General features: G+C 43.8%; 1 protein-coding gene across 11 annotated transcripts in view; it reads left to right on the top strand.

The window, feature by feature from the left end:
* Positions 1 to 16,475, top strand: part of CALN1 (calneuron 1) — a 631,046-nt gene that overhangs the window by 174,224 nt on the left and 440,347 nt on the right. For all 11 annotated transcript variants that reach the window (XM_074328468.1, XM_074328467.1, XM_074328464.1 and 8 more), the window contains one exon: positions 2,357 to 2,481. In XM_074328468.1, the coding sequence (XP_074184569.1) occupies positions 2,357 to 2,481 (125 nt within the window). The remainder of the gene's footprint in view (positions 1 to 2,356; positions 2,482 to 16,475) is intronic.

Here is a 16,475-nt window from a genome sequence, read left to right as displayed (position 1 = left end):
CGTTTACAAGGACCGAGACAATGGTGAAGTAACAGCTGATGAAGTCATCTGGGTCCTGGGGACTGCTGAGAAGAGCTGAGAGCACACAGGACGGGGAGCCAGCATTGATTTCTCGTCCCCTGGACCACGGGAATCAAGTCCTTGCTCAGATGGACATGCCCCGGAATTGGGATTGGCCTTAGGAAAAGGGCGCGTGGTCCTAACTGCACCAGCTGACACTCGTTTTTAAACCTGTTTTGTCTGAAATTTAACCTGGAGAAAAGAGGAAGAGGTCATCGAAGTGTTCTTTCACTTTTTTGTTTTCTATGTATGTGTTAAGTATAGATTTGGCCTGGGAGGGGACGTCTGACTTATAATTAGCTGAAGATGTCCACCTTGTAACTGGCAAGTGTGTGGTCACTTTGTGACTGGCATCCTGCCATGTATGATCGGCCTGTGGATGAATGTTTTGTTAGCCTAGAGAGTTGGGAGTTTGGAGGCTGACGGCTGGCTCTCACATCAGTCATGTGTCCGGCTTACTGTTTAAGGTCCAGGACATTTGGGAGAGTTGTCCCAGTTGTTATCATGAATGAAAAGTACCTCTGATAGAAATAGAGAAATCAGGACGTGTGGCCTATTTTTTGAAGATAATTAATTCGTTTGTAGACATATTGAGTTTGAAATGAGAGCTTGACATCCAGGTGGAAATATTTGGGCTCAGCTGAGGCAGCTCAGTTGAAACGGCACTCAGGAGGCATGCATTCTAGAATGGATTCTTTCCGTAACTGGCTGTAGTCTTGGCCGAAACTAACTTTTAGGACTCTCATTGGTTGATCTCTAAGTCAGAAGCATTCAGTCCAAACTAGGACATGGTGGTATGTGCTCTAGACGGGGCACATACTGTCTAGAGGGGTGTCCTGTTGGGCCTGTCACTCAGTATTGTCCCAGGGAAAATAAGACAGGGGCCCTTACCCCCGGGTGCCTGCCATGAGCAGGGACGATTGCTGTTGTGTGGATTTTTCTGAGTGTGGTTTGAGAGTCAGCAAGGTTTGGGTGTCTTAGACAGTCATGCTCAGAGACTGGCCTCTGTTGGCTTCTTCCTGTAATTTGCACTTTGTTACTCAGCAGTGCCTAGAAGGCCTGCTCAGACCACTCCAGCTTGTCCTACAGATACAAACTGTGGTGCTGGAAAGGACTCTACAAGCGACTTACATGGGGAATGAGAGCTGTGTGGGGAGAGCTCAGGGGTGATTTCTCTCCCACAGAGCCCCTGGCAGGGAGGCCCTCAGCCTCTGCTGGAATGCCCCCAGTGACGGGGAGATTAACCCTTGCAGTGCTGCAGTTTACCTGCCAGGAGCTCTGTTAAGAAGGTGTTCTTTACCCCTGCCCTGTAATTGACTCCCTGTATTTCCTCCCTAGTCTGCAGTTCCACTCAGCAGTTTGTCAGTCCTCGTAGCCCTCTTTCCAGATGGGGAAGCAGAACCTGACATGCTCAGGGGCTCACTCACTATGACAGGGAACTGTGCTCTTTCTGCTGTGAAGAGGCCCATCTTTCTAACTGCCTTTTCTCCTTCTCCTGTGTGCCTGCCCTTTCATTCTTTTCCCTTATCCTGGAGCCTCTGGCCTGCCTTGAACTGGTGGGAAGTTCTAGGGCCCCGTGGTGGCCATCCGGGCAGAGGAGCTCTGCCTGGAGCATTTGTTAGTCTGGTGTAAGGGGATACTTTAACTTCCTGGGAGAATGCTGGGAGCTGCTTTGTCCTGGGACACCGTGAGGTGTCACTCACTTTTATAGCAAGGCAAGTGTGATAGGGCCTCAGGGGTCAGTTGGTGTGGGGACCGCTTCTCGGGGTGCAGCCTTTGTATACACTTACTTAGGGCCTGGCATTCCCTGTGTGCTTTGAGTGCTGTGTGAGTGGAACATCTATTAACATGGGAAAAGGGAAACATGTGTATCTCTGCAGGGTCACAGCCAGGACATGCAGTCCCTGGACAGCCCACCATTTCTGGGGTGTGCGGACCTTTCTTATGAGCGCTGAGAAGGAGTTTAACAGGCGGAGGAGAGGAGCAGAGGGTGTTCTTATTTGCGAGGAGACACCTGCATGATGACATGGAGTCCCACAGTCTGCAGGGACAGCATGGTTCAAGTTCATGATTAAATGGGCAAAATGAAGTAAGACAAATGAAGGAAGGGATAGAACTTGAGGTCATGTGGGAATTGTTCAGGTCACAGGTCCTCTGGAATTTTCTGACTTTCCCTTTAGAAATGTTATTATCGAAAAGATACCACCAGCCATCTTAAAACCGGGGCGGGCTTTAAGGAAGGACGGAGGAATGAGTGACTATGTCTTTCTTCTCGCCTCTCTTCTCTTGTAAACAGGGAGAAAATGCCTTTCCACCATGTGACAGCTGGCCTGTTGTACAAGGGGAATTACCTCAACCGATCCCTGTCTGCGGGCAGCGACAGTGAGCAGCTCGCTAATATCTCTGTGGAGGAGCTCGATGGTAAGGAGCCCGCCCTGGGGGGGGGGGGGGCTCGGCCACTGAGGGGACATCTGTGGCTACTGTGCGCCTACGGTGGAAGTGCCAGGCTCTGGCCACGTGTACCTGGTGTGCCGGGAAAGAGCTCAGAGATAAATTCTGCCTAAATGACCTTGGAGCCTGAAAATATCTATGCTGGATATTTCGGGTTCCTTGGATACTTCAGCTCCTCAAATTTTCCAGTTTATGGAATCTTTATCACCAATGCTGTTGTCGTGTTTCCATATTGTCACTTACGATGGGGCCCAGCTGTGGGGGAGGGTTAAGCCCTGCTAATGGCTATCTCTTGAATTGCGGCCATGGTGTCTTGAATCCTGCCCAGATTAGAATCATCTGTAAGCTGTGTCGAGATGGAATGGACAGTCGTTATTTTTATTGCCTCTGTTCCTTTGTAATACAGTTCAGAGCTGGGTGTTCCGGGCATGGGGACAAATCTGAGAACACAATAACAGAATTTGTCCTGGGATAGTGCCCCGTTGTATCCCCACTGGTCAATCAACTCCCGATAAAAAAAAAAAAAAATTAAAAATTAAAATGAGGAGGAAGGAAGTTTTTCTAGAATAGAGAATTCGTTTGATTCAACTAGATGTTTGCCTAGATGCGCATCTGCTGAGGCTAAACCAGAATCGGCTTTCCATGGTGCTTTGGAATGCTGTCTTCCCTGTAACACATTTTAAATCATGACGTCTAATTTTACTTTCTAAAATGGAGATGTCAAAGTTACCCAGATGGCCCAAGTCTTTGCCTTTCTGTGTAAAGTTCTGAACCAGTGTGTTTTCTCTGTGCACATTTCTCACAAGGAGAGTTGGGAGGATTCTGGGCCAGGGAAGCCAAACGTGCTCCACCGTCGTTGGTAGGTGAGGGGAGCACAGGATGGGGCCGCCTGATAGCTTTCCCTGCCCTTGTCCGTTTTGTTTGCTTATCTGAAGCCTTGCTTATTTCCATGAGCAAGCCAGCAGTGACATGGCAGAGTATAGTGGGCTGGGTTCAGAGGACCGGCTGGGGGATGTCAGAGGAAGTGAAGACGCTGCAGGCGAAGCCAGGCTCCCTGGCTAGCAGCTGCTCACGGTGGTCTGGACAGACTGGAGGCCAGAGAGGAGAGCTGGACCCTTGGATCCCCTGGCCTTCTGCTGGCCAGAGAACATTTGGACGCAGAGCACAGAAGCAGGCAAGAGAGCCCTGACTGCCTCCGAAGTGACCCCATTCTGGTGAATACAGGGAGGCGGAGGCTGGCCTGGCCATGCTGGGCATGTGCTGTGAGGCCCAGGCTTTCCTGTACCCTGAGGTGTCCACTCCCAGTGGAAGTCAGGGCCAGTGGTGCATGGATTTGGTAGGTTTGCCCTGTGATGTCTAGGTCTCCTGATGGGGTGGTTAGCAAGAGCTTCAGAGGGGCCTGCCAAGTGGAGGCTCTGGAACTGGCAACTCTTGGAGAGGCTGGGAATACTAACCAAATGAAGTCTGAAAATAATCTGTGGCTTTCCATTTGCTTTCCTTATCCCTCCCATCTTTGCCATGAATAGTCAAGAGATGATTTCTCTAAGATTTTTCAGAGCAATGGCTTTTTCTGTTACATCTGGGCCACCTCCAGGAAACATGGCTTTTCAAGAGGACCACAGGCTAGATTTCAGCCCTTCTCCCTGCCCTGGGCACCTGGCTGAAACTCCCTCCCCATTCTTGGGCAAAAGTCAGAGTTCATGAGCTGTTTCACCCTGGCCCAGGCAGCTGAGCAGGGCTGAAAGGCACCTTCTCAGCAGGTGAGACGAGCGGGGAGTGAGCCTAACAACCCTCAAGCCCAGGTGGGAGGCTCAGCAGAGAAGTCCTGGTGGGGCCCTGGTCGAGTAAAGCTGGATCTCATGGCCTGAGGCCGGCTGGTGAAGACGCTGTGTTTGTCCTTCAGGAGGGTATTCTGGGCTCTTAGCCTGGAGAGGAGCCATTTATTTTCTGATGGAAGATTCCTGCTACTTCTTTATTTTTTTGCCAAGGTGACCCCTGAGTTATGACTGCTCAAGCTTTCTTACGAGCATTGTGGGACTCTGGGCAGAGCTGTGTAGATGTGGGCTTAGTTTAGAGCAGGTGGGTAGGGTATGCAAACCAGCTGGCCTGGATCAGTTCAGATGACTGCATGTTGGTTTTTCAGGAAACCAGGGTTTCTGAGGCTTTGCCTGCTTGCTGTTCTCTTGCCGCTGCCTCATGTCAAGTTGTAGTCGTGCTGCATGAGGCCACTCATTTGTCCTCAGAGGTCCCTGGTCTTACACAGGGAGTTGACATGTTGGACACCGTGGACACGGAAGCACCTTTTGTGGTCTGGCTACCTTCGGCACAGACATTAGTCAGTTGGGTACCGTCCTCATTCACTGCTCTGCCCTCCCCACCCTGCAGCCTCGTGTTTAAGGATGGCCACGGCAGGTTGCTCCACCTGGTTAGTGTTTATCACCAGGGATGGAGTGCCCCTTTCCTTCAAGGTAAGGGTCAAAGGCAACCAGTCTATGGGTGGGTCCCCTCTGAGAACAGGCATGACGAGAGACTTTCTCCATGCAGGCCATCTCCAGCTGCCATGCACTCTGGAAAGTTTCTGTTTCTTTTCCTTACATAAAGCTCAAGAGGAAACAATGCAGAGCTGCCTTAAGTTGGCCGGATTGGAGTTGGAAATCACCCAACAAACAAACTTAGCTATGATGAATCAAATCAGTTGATTCATTCATCCATTCATTTGTTCATTCATTTGTTCATTCCTAGTCATTCACTCATTACAGGAATGTTTACCCAAATGCTTTCCAGGTAGACAAGGAAATCAAATAAGTATAATATCTGTTGCCTGTTGCCAAGGAGTTTGCAATCCACCCAGGGAGTTTATGTATATACAAAATTAATTATCAATATCTTGCATTTTTACAGTGTGTCACGTGAAATTTTATTAGACATATGAATTATAATTTTTAAAAAACAGTTTTTGCGTGCTATTTATTGAATAATCTTGTGATCCCATCTTAATCTTAAACTAAATTAGCCTCTATCTGAAGTTCATTCATTTTCATAAATAGATGGTGTTCCATTGTATATAAATATACCTCAATATCTCTATTCAGGATGGATATTTGGGTTTCCAGTTTGGGGCTATTCGGATATAATCCGGCCATCCGCCTTCTGTTACAGCTGTGACGTTAGGGTCTGTTCTCCTCATGGCTTCCTCCTAGCAGTTGTAAATTGTCTGGCTGTAGGTATTTCACGTTATTTTTGCCAGTAACAGTGTCAGCCCCCTAGATTGCTGTCAGGTCTTCATCTGAGCTTTGGTTAGTTTGCTCTTCCTTCTTTGATAGTTATTATTTCTGTTTGTTTTTGTTTTGTTATTTGTTTTTTATCCTTTTGGGAAGGCCTCTCATTTTAATGCTAAAGCTTCATTTGTTTTTTCACATTATACGTCTCTTTTCACATCATTTTTCTCCTTTTGAACTTCTGCATTCCTGTTTGAACGTGTCTTCCACATCATTGATTTAGTTGTCTGCAGTCATTAAAATTTTTTTTTTATTATTGCCTTAAGAGCCTATTTTCATTATGGTGAAGGTTCTGTTTCTTTGTAGCCTGCTTTTATTTCAGTAGCTCCCCGCCTCCTTTCCTCCCCAACATTTGGTTCAAGTATAATGCAGAAAAGTATTAATGTATATTTCAATTCTTATTGAACATGAACACTCATGCAAGGGCCACCTAGGTAGAGGATATGGTATGACCAGCATCCCCAAGTCCTCCCTGAGGTCCTTCCTAACTCCTCTGCCTCAGAGACAACCACTACCCTGACTTACTATCTTGTTTACTTGTCTTTGTGTTTTCCCTTCGTCTCAGTGGAGTCACATCATGCCTATTCTTTTGTGTCAGCCTCTTTTCCTCAACATTATAGTCATGAGACTCACCATGCTTTTGAGGGTAGCTGGAATTCATTCATTTTTATTAACTTAAAACATTCCATCGTGTATAACTACCTCAATTTATTTATCTGTTCTATTCTCGATGGGTATTTGGATTGTTTCTAGTTTGCAGCTATAAAGATATAATCTACCCATCCCCCTTTTTGTTGCTGCTGTGGTCTTAGGATAAGCTCTCCTCGTGGCTCCCTCTTCCTCTTCTATTGGGACCATATATTTTTATTCTGTCTCAATTGTCTTACTGAGAATAACTTGGGTACAGTTTGTGAAAATCTCTTCTGTTTCTTGTCATAAATTATATATATCATAAAAGCCTTTTTAGCCAACTCTCCCAGCTAATGCTACCTTTTTCCTTTATTTTGCATTAGAAGATGTTTTCATATGGTCGCTTTTCCTTTTTTCTCTTCTGCCTTGTGATTCAGCAAAGTTCTTTGTAGGCCCAGTATCTGTCAGCAAACAAGGTTTGTAAAGAGTCTTTAGCTTTCTTTGTTCTATCTTCATTTTATCCCAGACCTGGAGAGGCCAGTTTCTAGTAGACATTCTTCTAGTTCACAGCTGCTGGGCACAAGTGGGACCTTGGTTGCCCATACTGTTGGGTTTGCTCCCCACATCCCAGAATTATAAAACTCCTTGCTGTCCCCTCTCCTGCTCTCCTTCCTGTTCCCAAACTGGCACCTGTCATTCAGTGACCCCAGGTATGTCTGGTTCTCATCTTTCCCCTGTAGGTATTCCTGATTGGACACTCCAGCCCATGGCTCTCGTTACCTCAGAGGAGTATTTCCCAAAGGAGCTTAGGAAAGGGGTGCCACTGAGGTGAGTTTGGGTGGGGAATAGATCACCATGGAAACCAGTTGATTGGCTGGTCAGGGTAGCCTCTGGGTCCCTGGCAGGAGCAAACAATGATGCTGAGTCAAAAGTCTTCCTTCTGTATTACCATTGGAGTTCCCAGGGTGGATGAAAGTTGTGTTTCTCCAGTTTCATTAGTGTTGCAGTTAGTGAAAATTCTCCTCAGGCTCTGACATGGATACTTATCTCAAATGAGTATTTCTGGTGATGTGCTCATACATATTTCTGGGTGCGAGTGCATCCAGTGCACCCACTGTGTGCGAGTGCAAGTATCAGTCTGCTGCCCTTCCGTCACGGAGACACGTTTTAATAGTTGGCTAACTGCATTTGACTGCTCCAGTGTCTTTGCTTCCACACAGCCCAGTGTCCTTAGCGACCTCCTGTTTCTCTAATCCTGTGGACTCTGTTTTCTGAACTTTCTGCAGCACCTGGCAGTGTTTGTCCCACCTTTGGTTTTGAAGTTTGTCACTGCCTTGGCATCATGCCACCAGCTGGCTCTCCTCCTACCTCGTTGTCATTTGCACTGTTCCGGCCCACTCCTAACACACTGCTGGCCCCGGAGTTCGTTTCTTTTGTCCCCCCCCAGGCGTCTCTGTGCTGATCACTTCAAGGTCTATACCTCCAATTCCTGTCTCCTTCCTCAACTTCAGACCTGCTACCTAAAGTCTGCGTAGATGTCCTGTAATTTCCTTAAACTCCAAAGATCCAAAGCCATACACATTTTCTTTTTTCTTCAAAACTGCCCCTCCTCTGGTGTTTTTCTCAGGAAATGATATCACATTATCCCCAATCAGCCACAGTGATAGTTTGGGAATCCTTCTGATTCTTCTTTTTCACTTACTTCCCACATAGAATTGGCTAAGTCCTACTACAGATCAACTTATTTCGTAAGTGGTCCTTTCTGACCACACTGCACTGTCTCTGGCCAGGGTGCCCCTCCCAGACAACTGCAGTCCTCAGGACTCGCCCTCCTTGTACCTTGTTCGTGGCATCACCCTGTGTCATTCAGCTCCATTTCATTGGAGCAATGCTCCTCAGTTACACACTTGATTAGGTTATCCTTCTGCTTACAACACTTCTTGTCCTACAAATATATACTTATTTAATATTTCTTTAATCTTTAAAAAAAATTTCAAATCCACAGAGGTTTTGGAAAGTACACTAAATACCTGTATACCATTCATTTAATTGGTAATATTGCAGCATTTGCTTTTTCTCTCTCCCCCTTTCTTCAACACACACATACACACACACACACAAAGATTTTTTTCAGTTCTAAAATTTTTATTTTGGTTCTTTTTTATAGTTTCAAATTCTCTGATGAAATACTCTGTTTACTCATTAAAACAGTATTTAAAAAATTCTTTGGACATATTTTCCTGTATTTATAATAGCTAATGAAAGTCTTTATGTACTAAATCCAATATCTAGACTCTAGGCCATCTGGGGGTTGGTTTCTATTATCTTTATTAGATTACGGTCAAATTATTTTCTTTCTTTGCATGCCTACTAACATTTGACTGTACACTGAACACTGTGAATACTATGTTCTGTTATCTTTCTCTGAAGAGCACTGATTTTTGCTCTAACAAGTAGTTCAATTATTAGCTGACCACCTTAAACATGTACAGGCTTGGTTTTATGATTTGTTTAGGTAGATCTGTGGAAATCCCAAGGTGGGTCCCAAGCCCCTCTAACTTGTCAGAGACTCAGCCTCCAAATGCTGTTTTCCTTGTTGTTCTGGTCAGGGCTTAGTTTTAGGTTTTGTTAGGGTGGGTCTAAAGTAGTTCTTTACTCTTAGGATGTGATTTTTCTAGTGTCTCAGCTGGATGCCTTGGGTAGTAATTAAGTTTTTCAGATATCTCCTAGGCTGATTCAATTCTAGTTATCTGTTTTCTCTTCTCAAACTCATAGCAGCTGCTTTCTGGTATGTCTGGTATATCCCAGCCTTTAGCCAAGTATTCAGAAGGAACCCACACAAAGGCTTTAGGGCCCCCTCTCTGCAGTGGTTTCTTTTCTGCTGCCTTAACTCACAGATTCTAGCCCCTTTAGCTACCCCAAAGTATGAACTGTCCTTGGGAAATTGTCCCCAGGCAGAGAGCCAGGGTGAACACGGGTTTGCGTGTGAATTTCCCTTCTCCTCGCGATTACAGTTTTGTACTAACTGTTGTCTAGTGTCTGAAAACAGTTGCTTTATATTTTGTTGAGTTTTATGGTTGTATAGCTTCTGTCAGAAGTGATCTGTTTGCCTTGGAACAAACCTGTTTATCCTTTAAGTTTCAACATTGTCATTGTTATCGTCATCGTCATCATCACATCTTCGTCACAGCTGAAGTTTACTGAGTGCTAACTGTGAGCTAGAAAGTGTTCAAAGTGCATTATATGAATTAACTCTTTCAATCTTTTCAGTAATCTTATGATCCAGGTACAGTTATTAACCCCATTCTGGCAAATGCAGAAAATGGAGATGTTAAATCACCCAGTCCAGGGCAGCGTGTCTAGCAAGTATTGGAATTGGGATGCACACTGCCCCCTGTCTTCAGAGCTCATGCCCTTTCATTTCTATGCACTGACTCCTCCTGCCTGCTAGATAAGACCCTTTGTGCCTTCCCTGCATCCTCATGTCACTATCATATACATCACTGCCACGACTGTGACACATCGGTGAGAACTTGGCAGATTAATCAAACTTTCAGTGGGTGGACAGATATTTTTAAAGCTCTGTGGTGAGCCCTGCTCACAGCTCACCGAGAGCTGAGGCGCAATGCAGCCCAGAAAGGGCTGGTGGTAGGCATGAGTTCATGCCAGCAGAGGGCTGGCTCCTATGCCACGCACTCTGAAGGGTCCCTCCCCTGCCCCACCCATCTGGTCCATCATGTATTTTCTTGTAAAGAAGACCCTCCCTCACTCCCTTTTTTCTCTTCTCTCCTTTGGCTGGTTGATTTAAAAATCCAGAGGCACATCCTACTTGCCTTTTTTGAGACACTTCCTTCTACAGGCTTTTCAAGAGGGGGCTTAAGGAGGCAGAAACATTACTGTCACAAGAAGAGAAGCTTACAACTCTTATCTGAGAAAGCTGATGTCTCAAAGTTCACTCCTCCAGAGGAGGCAATAAAACATACACAATGAACCACATCACCCAGCAAGGGGAGGAATATCAGATGCACAGCTCTGCTCCCAAGCCAGGAGTGAACTTTACAGCCTGGGACTTTTTTCTATGTGGGTACCTTCCTCCTTGAGGCTTGACCTGTCTTTGAGCCTTGAGAAGTCTTTTGTGGAGAGTTATGAAGCTTTGTTAGCAGAGCCACAGAGGGATTTCTCTGATAGTAGCTGCTTCCAAGGGCTCACTTCTTAAAGGGACATTTATCTAAGTTTTCTTGTGGTTTTCTGCATTTTGTTCTGAAAATGTATTTTGATAGCTATGGCCAAGAAGGAAACTTGAGTACTGCCCCTGCCACTTTCATTTTATTCCTTTGTAATGGATGTGCAGCCTGTTTCCAAAAGTGATTGAGACGTCATCTGATAAAAGAAGAAATATGAACTGTAAAGGCTGTCAGAATAGAAATAGAAAATAAAAATCGACATCTAAAGAGGAAGAAAAAACATGACAGCTCCTCAAACTAATACATGTGAATGAGCATTAAATTTAGATCTAAGCTACCAGTGGTTGGGGCAAGATGGTAACATGAGTTACATTATTCCAATGACAGCCTTAAAGTGTCCATTGGAAGAATAGTATTCTCATCTGTGTTTTAATTAGGAGTCCTTGACCCATAATAAAAATACCCAGTATACAAGTATTTTGTGTTGTTATTTCAGAGATGCTGGTGGCTTTCAACTTTTCCTAACCCTATAATTTCTAAGGATTTTTAAAAACCTATTTTCACTAGTAGTAGTGGATTATGATGGTGTGATTGTCAATGAAGGATGAGTGCTAATCTTAGATTCTCCAGATGCAGAGAGACGAGGGCAGATTGTAGTTTAGAAAGCCTAACCATCAGATGATTTTAAGTATCTGTTGTAGAACATGTTTCTCTGCTTCCTATTCCTAAGAGCCCTGCTTGACATAATAGGCAGAAAGAATATCTTGGTATGAAAATTTAAGAACCTGCATCATAAAGAATGACCTTAACTTGGAATATTTGAGGAATAGGAGTTACCAACCATTCATTTCTATCATAAAATAACTTTGAAATTGTTCCTGTTGAACCACCGTCGGTAGAAATGCATCCTATTAGATCTACTAAGGTAATAAAGCCCCACAGTACTTCCCCAGATAATTCAATAAGTTAACCTGTTGAGTGGAATTGTTCAGCCTTATCCATCTGGTTGCTGAAGAGAGTTTGCCAAACCTCGCTATTTTGATGTTGGCTTCATTGATATTGGGCTGTTTCTCCTGGTGGTAATTGGCCAACAGCAGGTCCAGCTGTTTCCTGGGACTACTCAGGGATGTGATTTTAGCAATATGTTCTAGCAGGGATGGCTCCCTGGTGTTTCCTCTTTACTGTGGCATCCAGGGCATCTCATCTAAACATTGCTCTAGATCATTACAAAGGAGGTGATGAGCTAGGACAGCCATTTAAAATACAAATTTTCTTTATCAAAATGGTCATTTCTTCTTTCTCTAGTTCTCAAGCCAGAAGAACACTGAATTTACATTGAGACTTGTATTACTATATTGCCTTGTAACAAATGACTCCAAGACTTCCTGGTTTAAAACAAACAAACAAACAAACAAAACAGTTTATCTCACAGTTTCTGTGGATCAGGAATTTAGGAGTGGCATAGATGGCTAGTTTGGCCCAATGTTTTTCAAAAGGTTGCAGTCAAGACATTTTCTGGGATTGCAGTCGTCTGAAGGCTTGACTGGGGCTGGGGAATCTAATTTCAAGCGGTTGATTGGAGGCCTCAGTTTCTCCCATGAAGGCCTCTCCATGGGACTGCTTGAGTGATTTCATGACTTAGGATTTGGCTTTTCCTAGAATAAATAATCATTTTTATTGTCTCAGATGTCACATATTGTTACTTCAGCCACATATATTTGTTAAAAGTGAGTCACTAAACATGTCCACATTTAAGGTAAGTGGAATTAGGCTCTGTCTTTTGAAGGGAGGAATATCAAAGAATTAGCAGGTACATTTTAGAAGCAGCAAAGACCATATAAATTAGCTTAAAGATGATTCCTAACTGTTGAATTAAAAGCTAATGAAATGTTAAAGAACGTTCTAAAATCATACTTAGCAGTTTCTTTATGCAGTGAAGAAGAGAGGACCAATTTGCTATAAAAATAGGAATTGAAACCTACCTGATCTTTTATCCTATTTATTTATTTTCTATTAAATTTACTGGGTAACAGCAGTTAATAACATTATATAAATTTCAGGTGTACAGCTTTTTGATATAACATCTATATACTCTGTTGTGTGCTCACCATCCAAAGCATGGTCTCCTTCCATCATGATGTATTTATCTCTTCTTCCTCTTTGTCCTCCCCCCAAAGCCTACCTGATCTTGATGGAGAAATTCTCTAGAGTTCCTCAGATCTGTACCACTTAGCCCAGCTGCAACAGAGTTGTGCCACTTAGCAACTGCAAGAGAGGTGGTTAGTTTTTCCTCAATATAATTTTTTCCTTAGTAGGAAAATTTTGCCTGGATAGATGGATGCTGGAATAAAGACTAAATTTCTCAGTCTCCTTAAGAGATAGGTATGGCAGTATGAGTAAATTCTGGCCAATGAGATGTAAGCAGAACATACATTGGGTAACTTTAGTGCCCTTTGCTGCTGCTTTTTTCTATCTTCCTTCTTATTACTGGATGAGAATGTCACCATCTGACACCATACAGAAAGAATCTCACCATTGGATGGCAGAGCAGTAAGTTGGAAAGAGCCTGGGTGCCTGAGGATAGTGGAACACAAAGAAACTAACTTCTATTTTTTATTTTTATTCTTGTCACTCATATCTGAATATAAACCCACGGAATGAGCAACTGTGTGACATAGAAAAGAAATCCAACCTCTAAACCTATTTTCCAATTTTTCAATTAGTGTCTAACATATAATACTACTTTTAAGAATCTCCTGCTTACTATTTTTGAGGAGGAAATATTGTAGAAGATTAGGAATGATGGATCTATAATTTCAAAGAATTGGAGATTTGTCCTTTTTCTTATATAGTGATTATATTTCAAATTCATCTGTGGAAATATGAAAGGAAGAGGTTCAGCAGGGCAAGGGGTAAAGCCAGCAGGGAAGGCTGGATGGCAGAGACCCTAGAGGCTTCCAGGGGGACAATAACTTTGCTGAGTTTGTCCCATCCTTGAGGGTGGGGCCAATGTACATCATGCTCATCCCTGTGGCAGAGTAAAGCCACAGACGGCACAGTGCTGCCCAGAAACCTTTGTTGAATAAATGAATGCCAGGACCTCAGATAAGAGAAGTTTGTACCAAAGTGAGCTAATTGTTCTGGATTATTCATTCTATAACAAGAGTGGAATTGGGATGATATATCTGGCAGTGAAGCATGGTTGATGATGTATGGCATTTAGAGTCAGATGACATACTTCAACACTCCATGAGACTGGGTTTTCTCATCTGTAGAATGTGGATAATAGTATATATTTTACAGGGATAATATGAGGGAATATATGCAGAGTGAATTACTGTTGTGTATTTGGCATGTAGTAAGTGCCAATAAATAATAACAGTACTAGTACTAGCAATTGTTGATGATGACGATTAATATAGTAACAAGACATGCAGACAAAGGATTATCTCTCCCGCTTGGGGCAAGTTGGTTCTTTAGGGGACAAAGCAAAGCACTAGCCAGTATCCTGTGCAATTGTTCAGAATGTGACTGCCCCTAATTGGAAAGGCCCCTCAATGTAGAAATAGCTGGACACCTCATCTTGTTTCTTTGTGTCTTAGCACTAATCCTACAGGGACACCTTTCCTAGTCCCCCTGCCCTAACCTCAGCACTTAATTTTCAAAAACCCTGTTCTCACTGGTATGCAAGTCAGAGTCTAAATTGTTGAAGAAAGAAAAGGGACCCGATGACTTGGGTTCTAAACCTTGGGTTGTCCTGAAAAATAGAACCAGGATTCTATAAGATCTGGGCTTTGACATAGGAAACATCAGTGGATAGCTGGAAATTCAGGCCTTCCAGGTCCTCACTGTAATGCTCAAGGATCTGGAATGAACATGTCCAGAAATCTTCTTTAAAAAAACCTGATGTGTCCCACAATACTTATTCCATGGGCTGGAATAAAGATGGTGATGGGAAGTAGGGAGGCTGAAATCATGGCCAGATGACCAGGACTCACTCTCCCTCAGAAGAGGACATTGTCAGTTCTTTGAGTTCAACACATTGGAAGGACGATTTCTGTTCCTTTCTGTCTGAAGTGGGAGGTTGTGTTGGGATAGTAGTGTGTCTGGGTGAAGCTTCTGTGAACAGTAGCATCGCTGTTTCCTGTTGTTCCCTTTCCTAGCTTCTTCTCACTTCCTCGGAATTCCCCTAACTTTATTTGGTTAGAATTCAAGGCCATTTCTGTGTTAATGTTTCTTCTAAACTCTAAACATCAACTTCAGTATTAATGGTTTGTTTGTTACACTAAAATTCTATGGTGATATGAGAAAAGTGCCCTTTTTTGTTCATAAAGCTGCTCAAATAAATGGCCCCAGGACCTAAAGCAATGCTGGCCTGGGTAATGTGTCATCATTTGCATGCTCAGGTATAGGACTAGCTGCTAGGCTGGTGCCAGTTGGCTATGCTTTGTTGGTTATTATTCTGCTGGTACCCAGTGAAATGAGCCTCAGGATATGTAGCTCACCTCAAACATCTGATTTGCATTCTAGCATCTCTGCCCAGAAGTATTGTAAGGAGGTTGGGTCCTAAAATTCTTGGTCTCATGCCTCCAAGCAATTTGTAGGAGACTTAGAGAGTTTACTCTCTCTGCCATGTGGTGCTCAGGTAGGGGAACTGGGGAAAGAGAGTCATGGGTTCAAACCTGAGAACTGGTTCCTCCACCTGCATGGTGCCTCTCCTCAGACAGCCGTTGGCAATTTCTTAGCCAGCACCTACTGGGGCTGAAGAAACTTCTGAGACGTTCAGGTGAATGATTGATCATGATTTTTGCTACTCTCTTTAAAAACCCTTCAGAGGGGCCACCTATTTTGGGGAAAAATGCCTTGACCTTCTTGCTGAGTTCTCTTGTCAGATTTTGAGGACCTTGAATATGCAAATTAAGAACAGTGTTATTTCAAATTTTGAATCCCCGGTGACTGAGGTTAGTCAGCCTGGAGGCCAGACATCTGAAGAGCTATGAAGTTGCTATAGGTCAAACCAAAAACGTGCTAACTCAGGGACTTTGAACCTCAGGTCTGGGTTTCTCCTGGGGTTTCTGAATAGTGTGTTTATGAGTAGGGCTTTTTTTCTGGGGCAAAGATATACAACTTTTGTCATATTTTCAAAGGGGTTCAACAAAAGGGTAATATCATTTGCTAATCTATACCTTGTTAACTGGGCCTTTCTTATACCCATCACTACACAGAGGATTTGTTTTGTTTTATTTTCTTTGGGAGGACTGGGTTAGGGCTGGGATTAGGGTTAGGGTTTTGGTTAGGGTTAGGGGTTAAGAGTTAGGGTTAGGGGTTAAGAGGGTTAGGGTTAGGGCTTAGGGTTAGGGTTAGGGTTTTGGTTAGGGTTAGTGTTAGGAATTAGGGTTAGGGTTAGGGGTTAAGAGTTAGGGTTAGGGTTTGGGGTTAAGACTTAGGATTAGGAGTTAGGGTTAAGGTTAGGGCTTAGGGTTAGGGTTAGCATGGATCCAAGCTAGTGAGGTCCTGTTTGTCTTTACAAAGATTGCATTGGTTGTGGTGTGGAGAATGGATTTGAGGGGAGTGAGTCTAGAGGCTGGGGTACCATCAGGAGTCCATTCTCAGTCAGGGGAGAAATGGTGCGAGTCTAACCTCAGCAAGTGGCCAAAATGGGCAGAGAAGTGGACTTGGGAAATTATAAATGCATACACTTGGCCTCGTTTATATTGTCTAAATGCTTACATTACTCTGGGAAGCATTGTTGTCCCCATTACACAGATAAAGGAAACTAGTGTGAAAGGGATGCCATTACTTGCCCAAGGTCACACAACTAATAATTGACAGACTGAGATTGATGCTCAGCTTTCTCTGACACCAGAGTTCA

This window comes from Rhinolophus sinicus, linkage group LG03 (genome assembly GCF_036562045.2).
Source record: "Rhinolophus sinicus isolate RSC01 linkage group LG03, ASM3656204v1, whole genome shotgun sequence".
NCBI classification, from domain to species: Eukaryota; Metazoa; Chordata; class Mammalia; order Chiroptera; family Rhinolophidae; genus Rhinolophus; species Rhinolophus sinicus.
The sequence above is the reverse complement of the archived record's forward strand: the minus strand, read 5'-3'. Positions and strand labels throughout refer to the sequence as shown.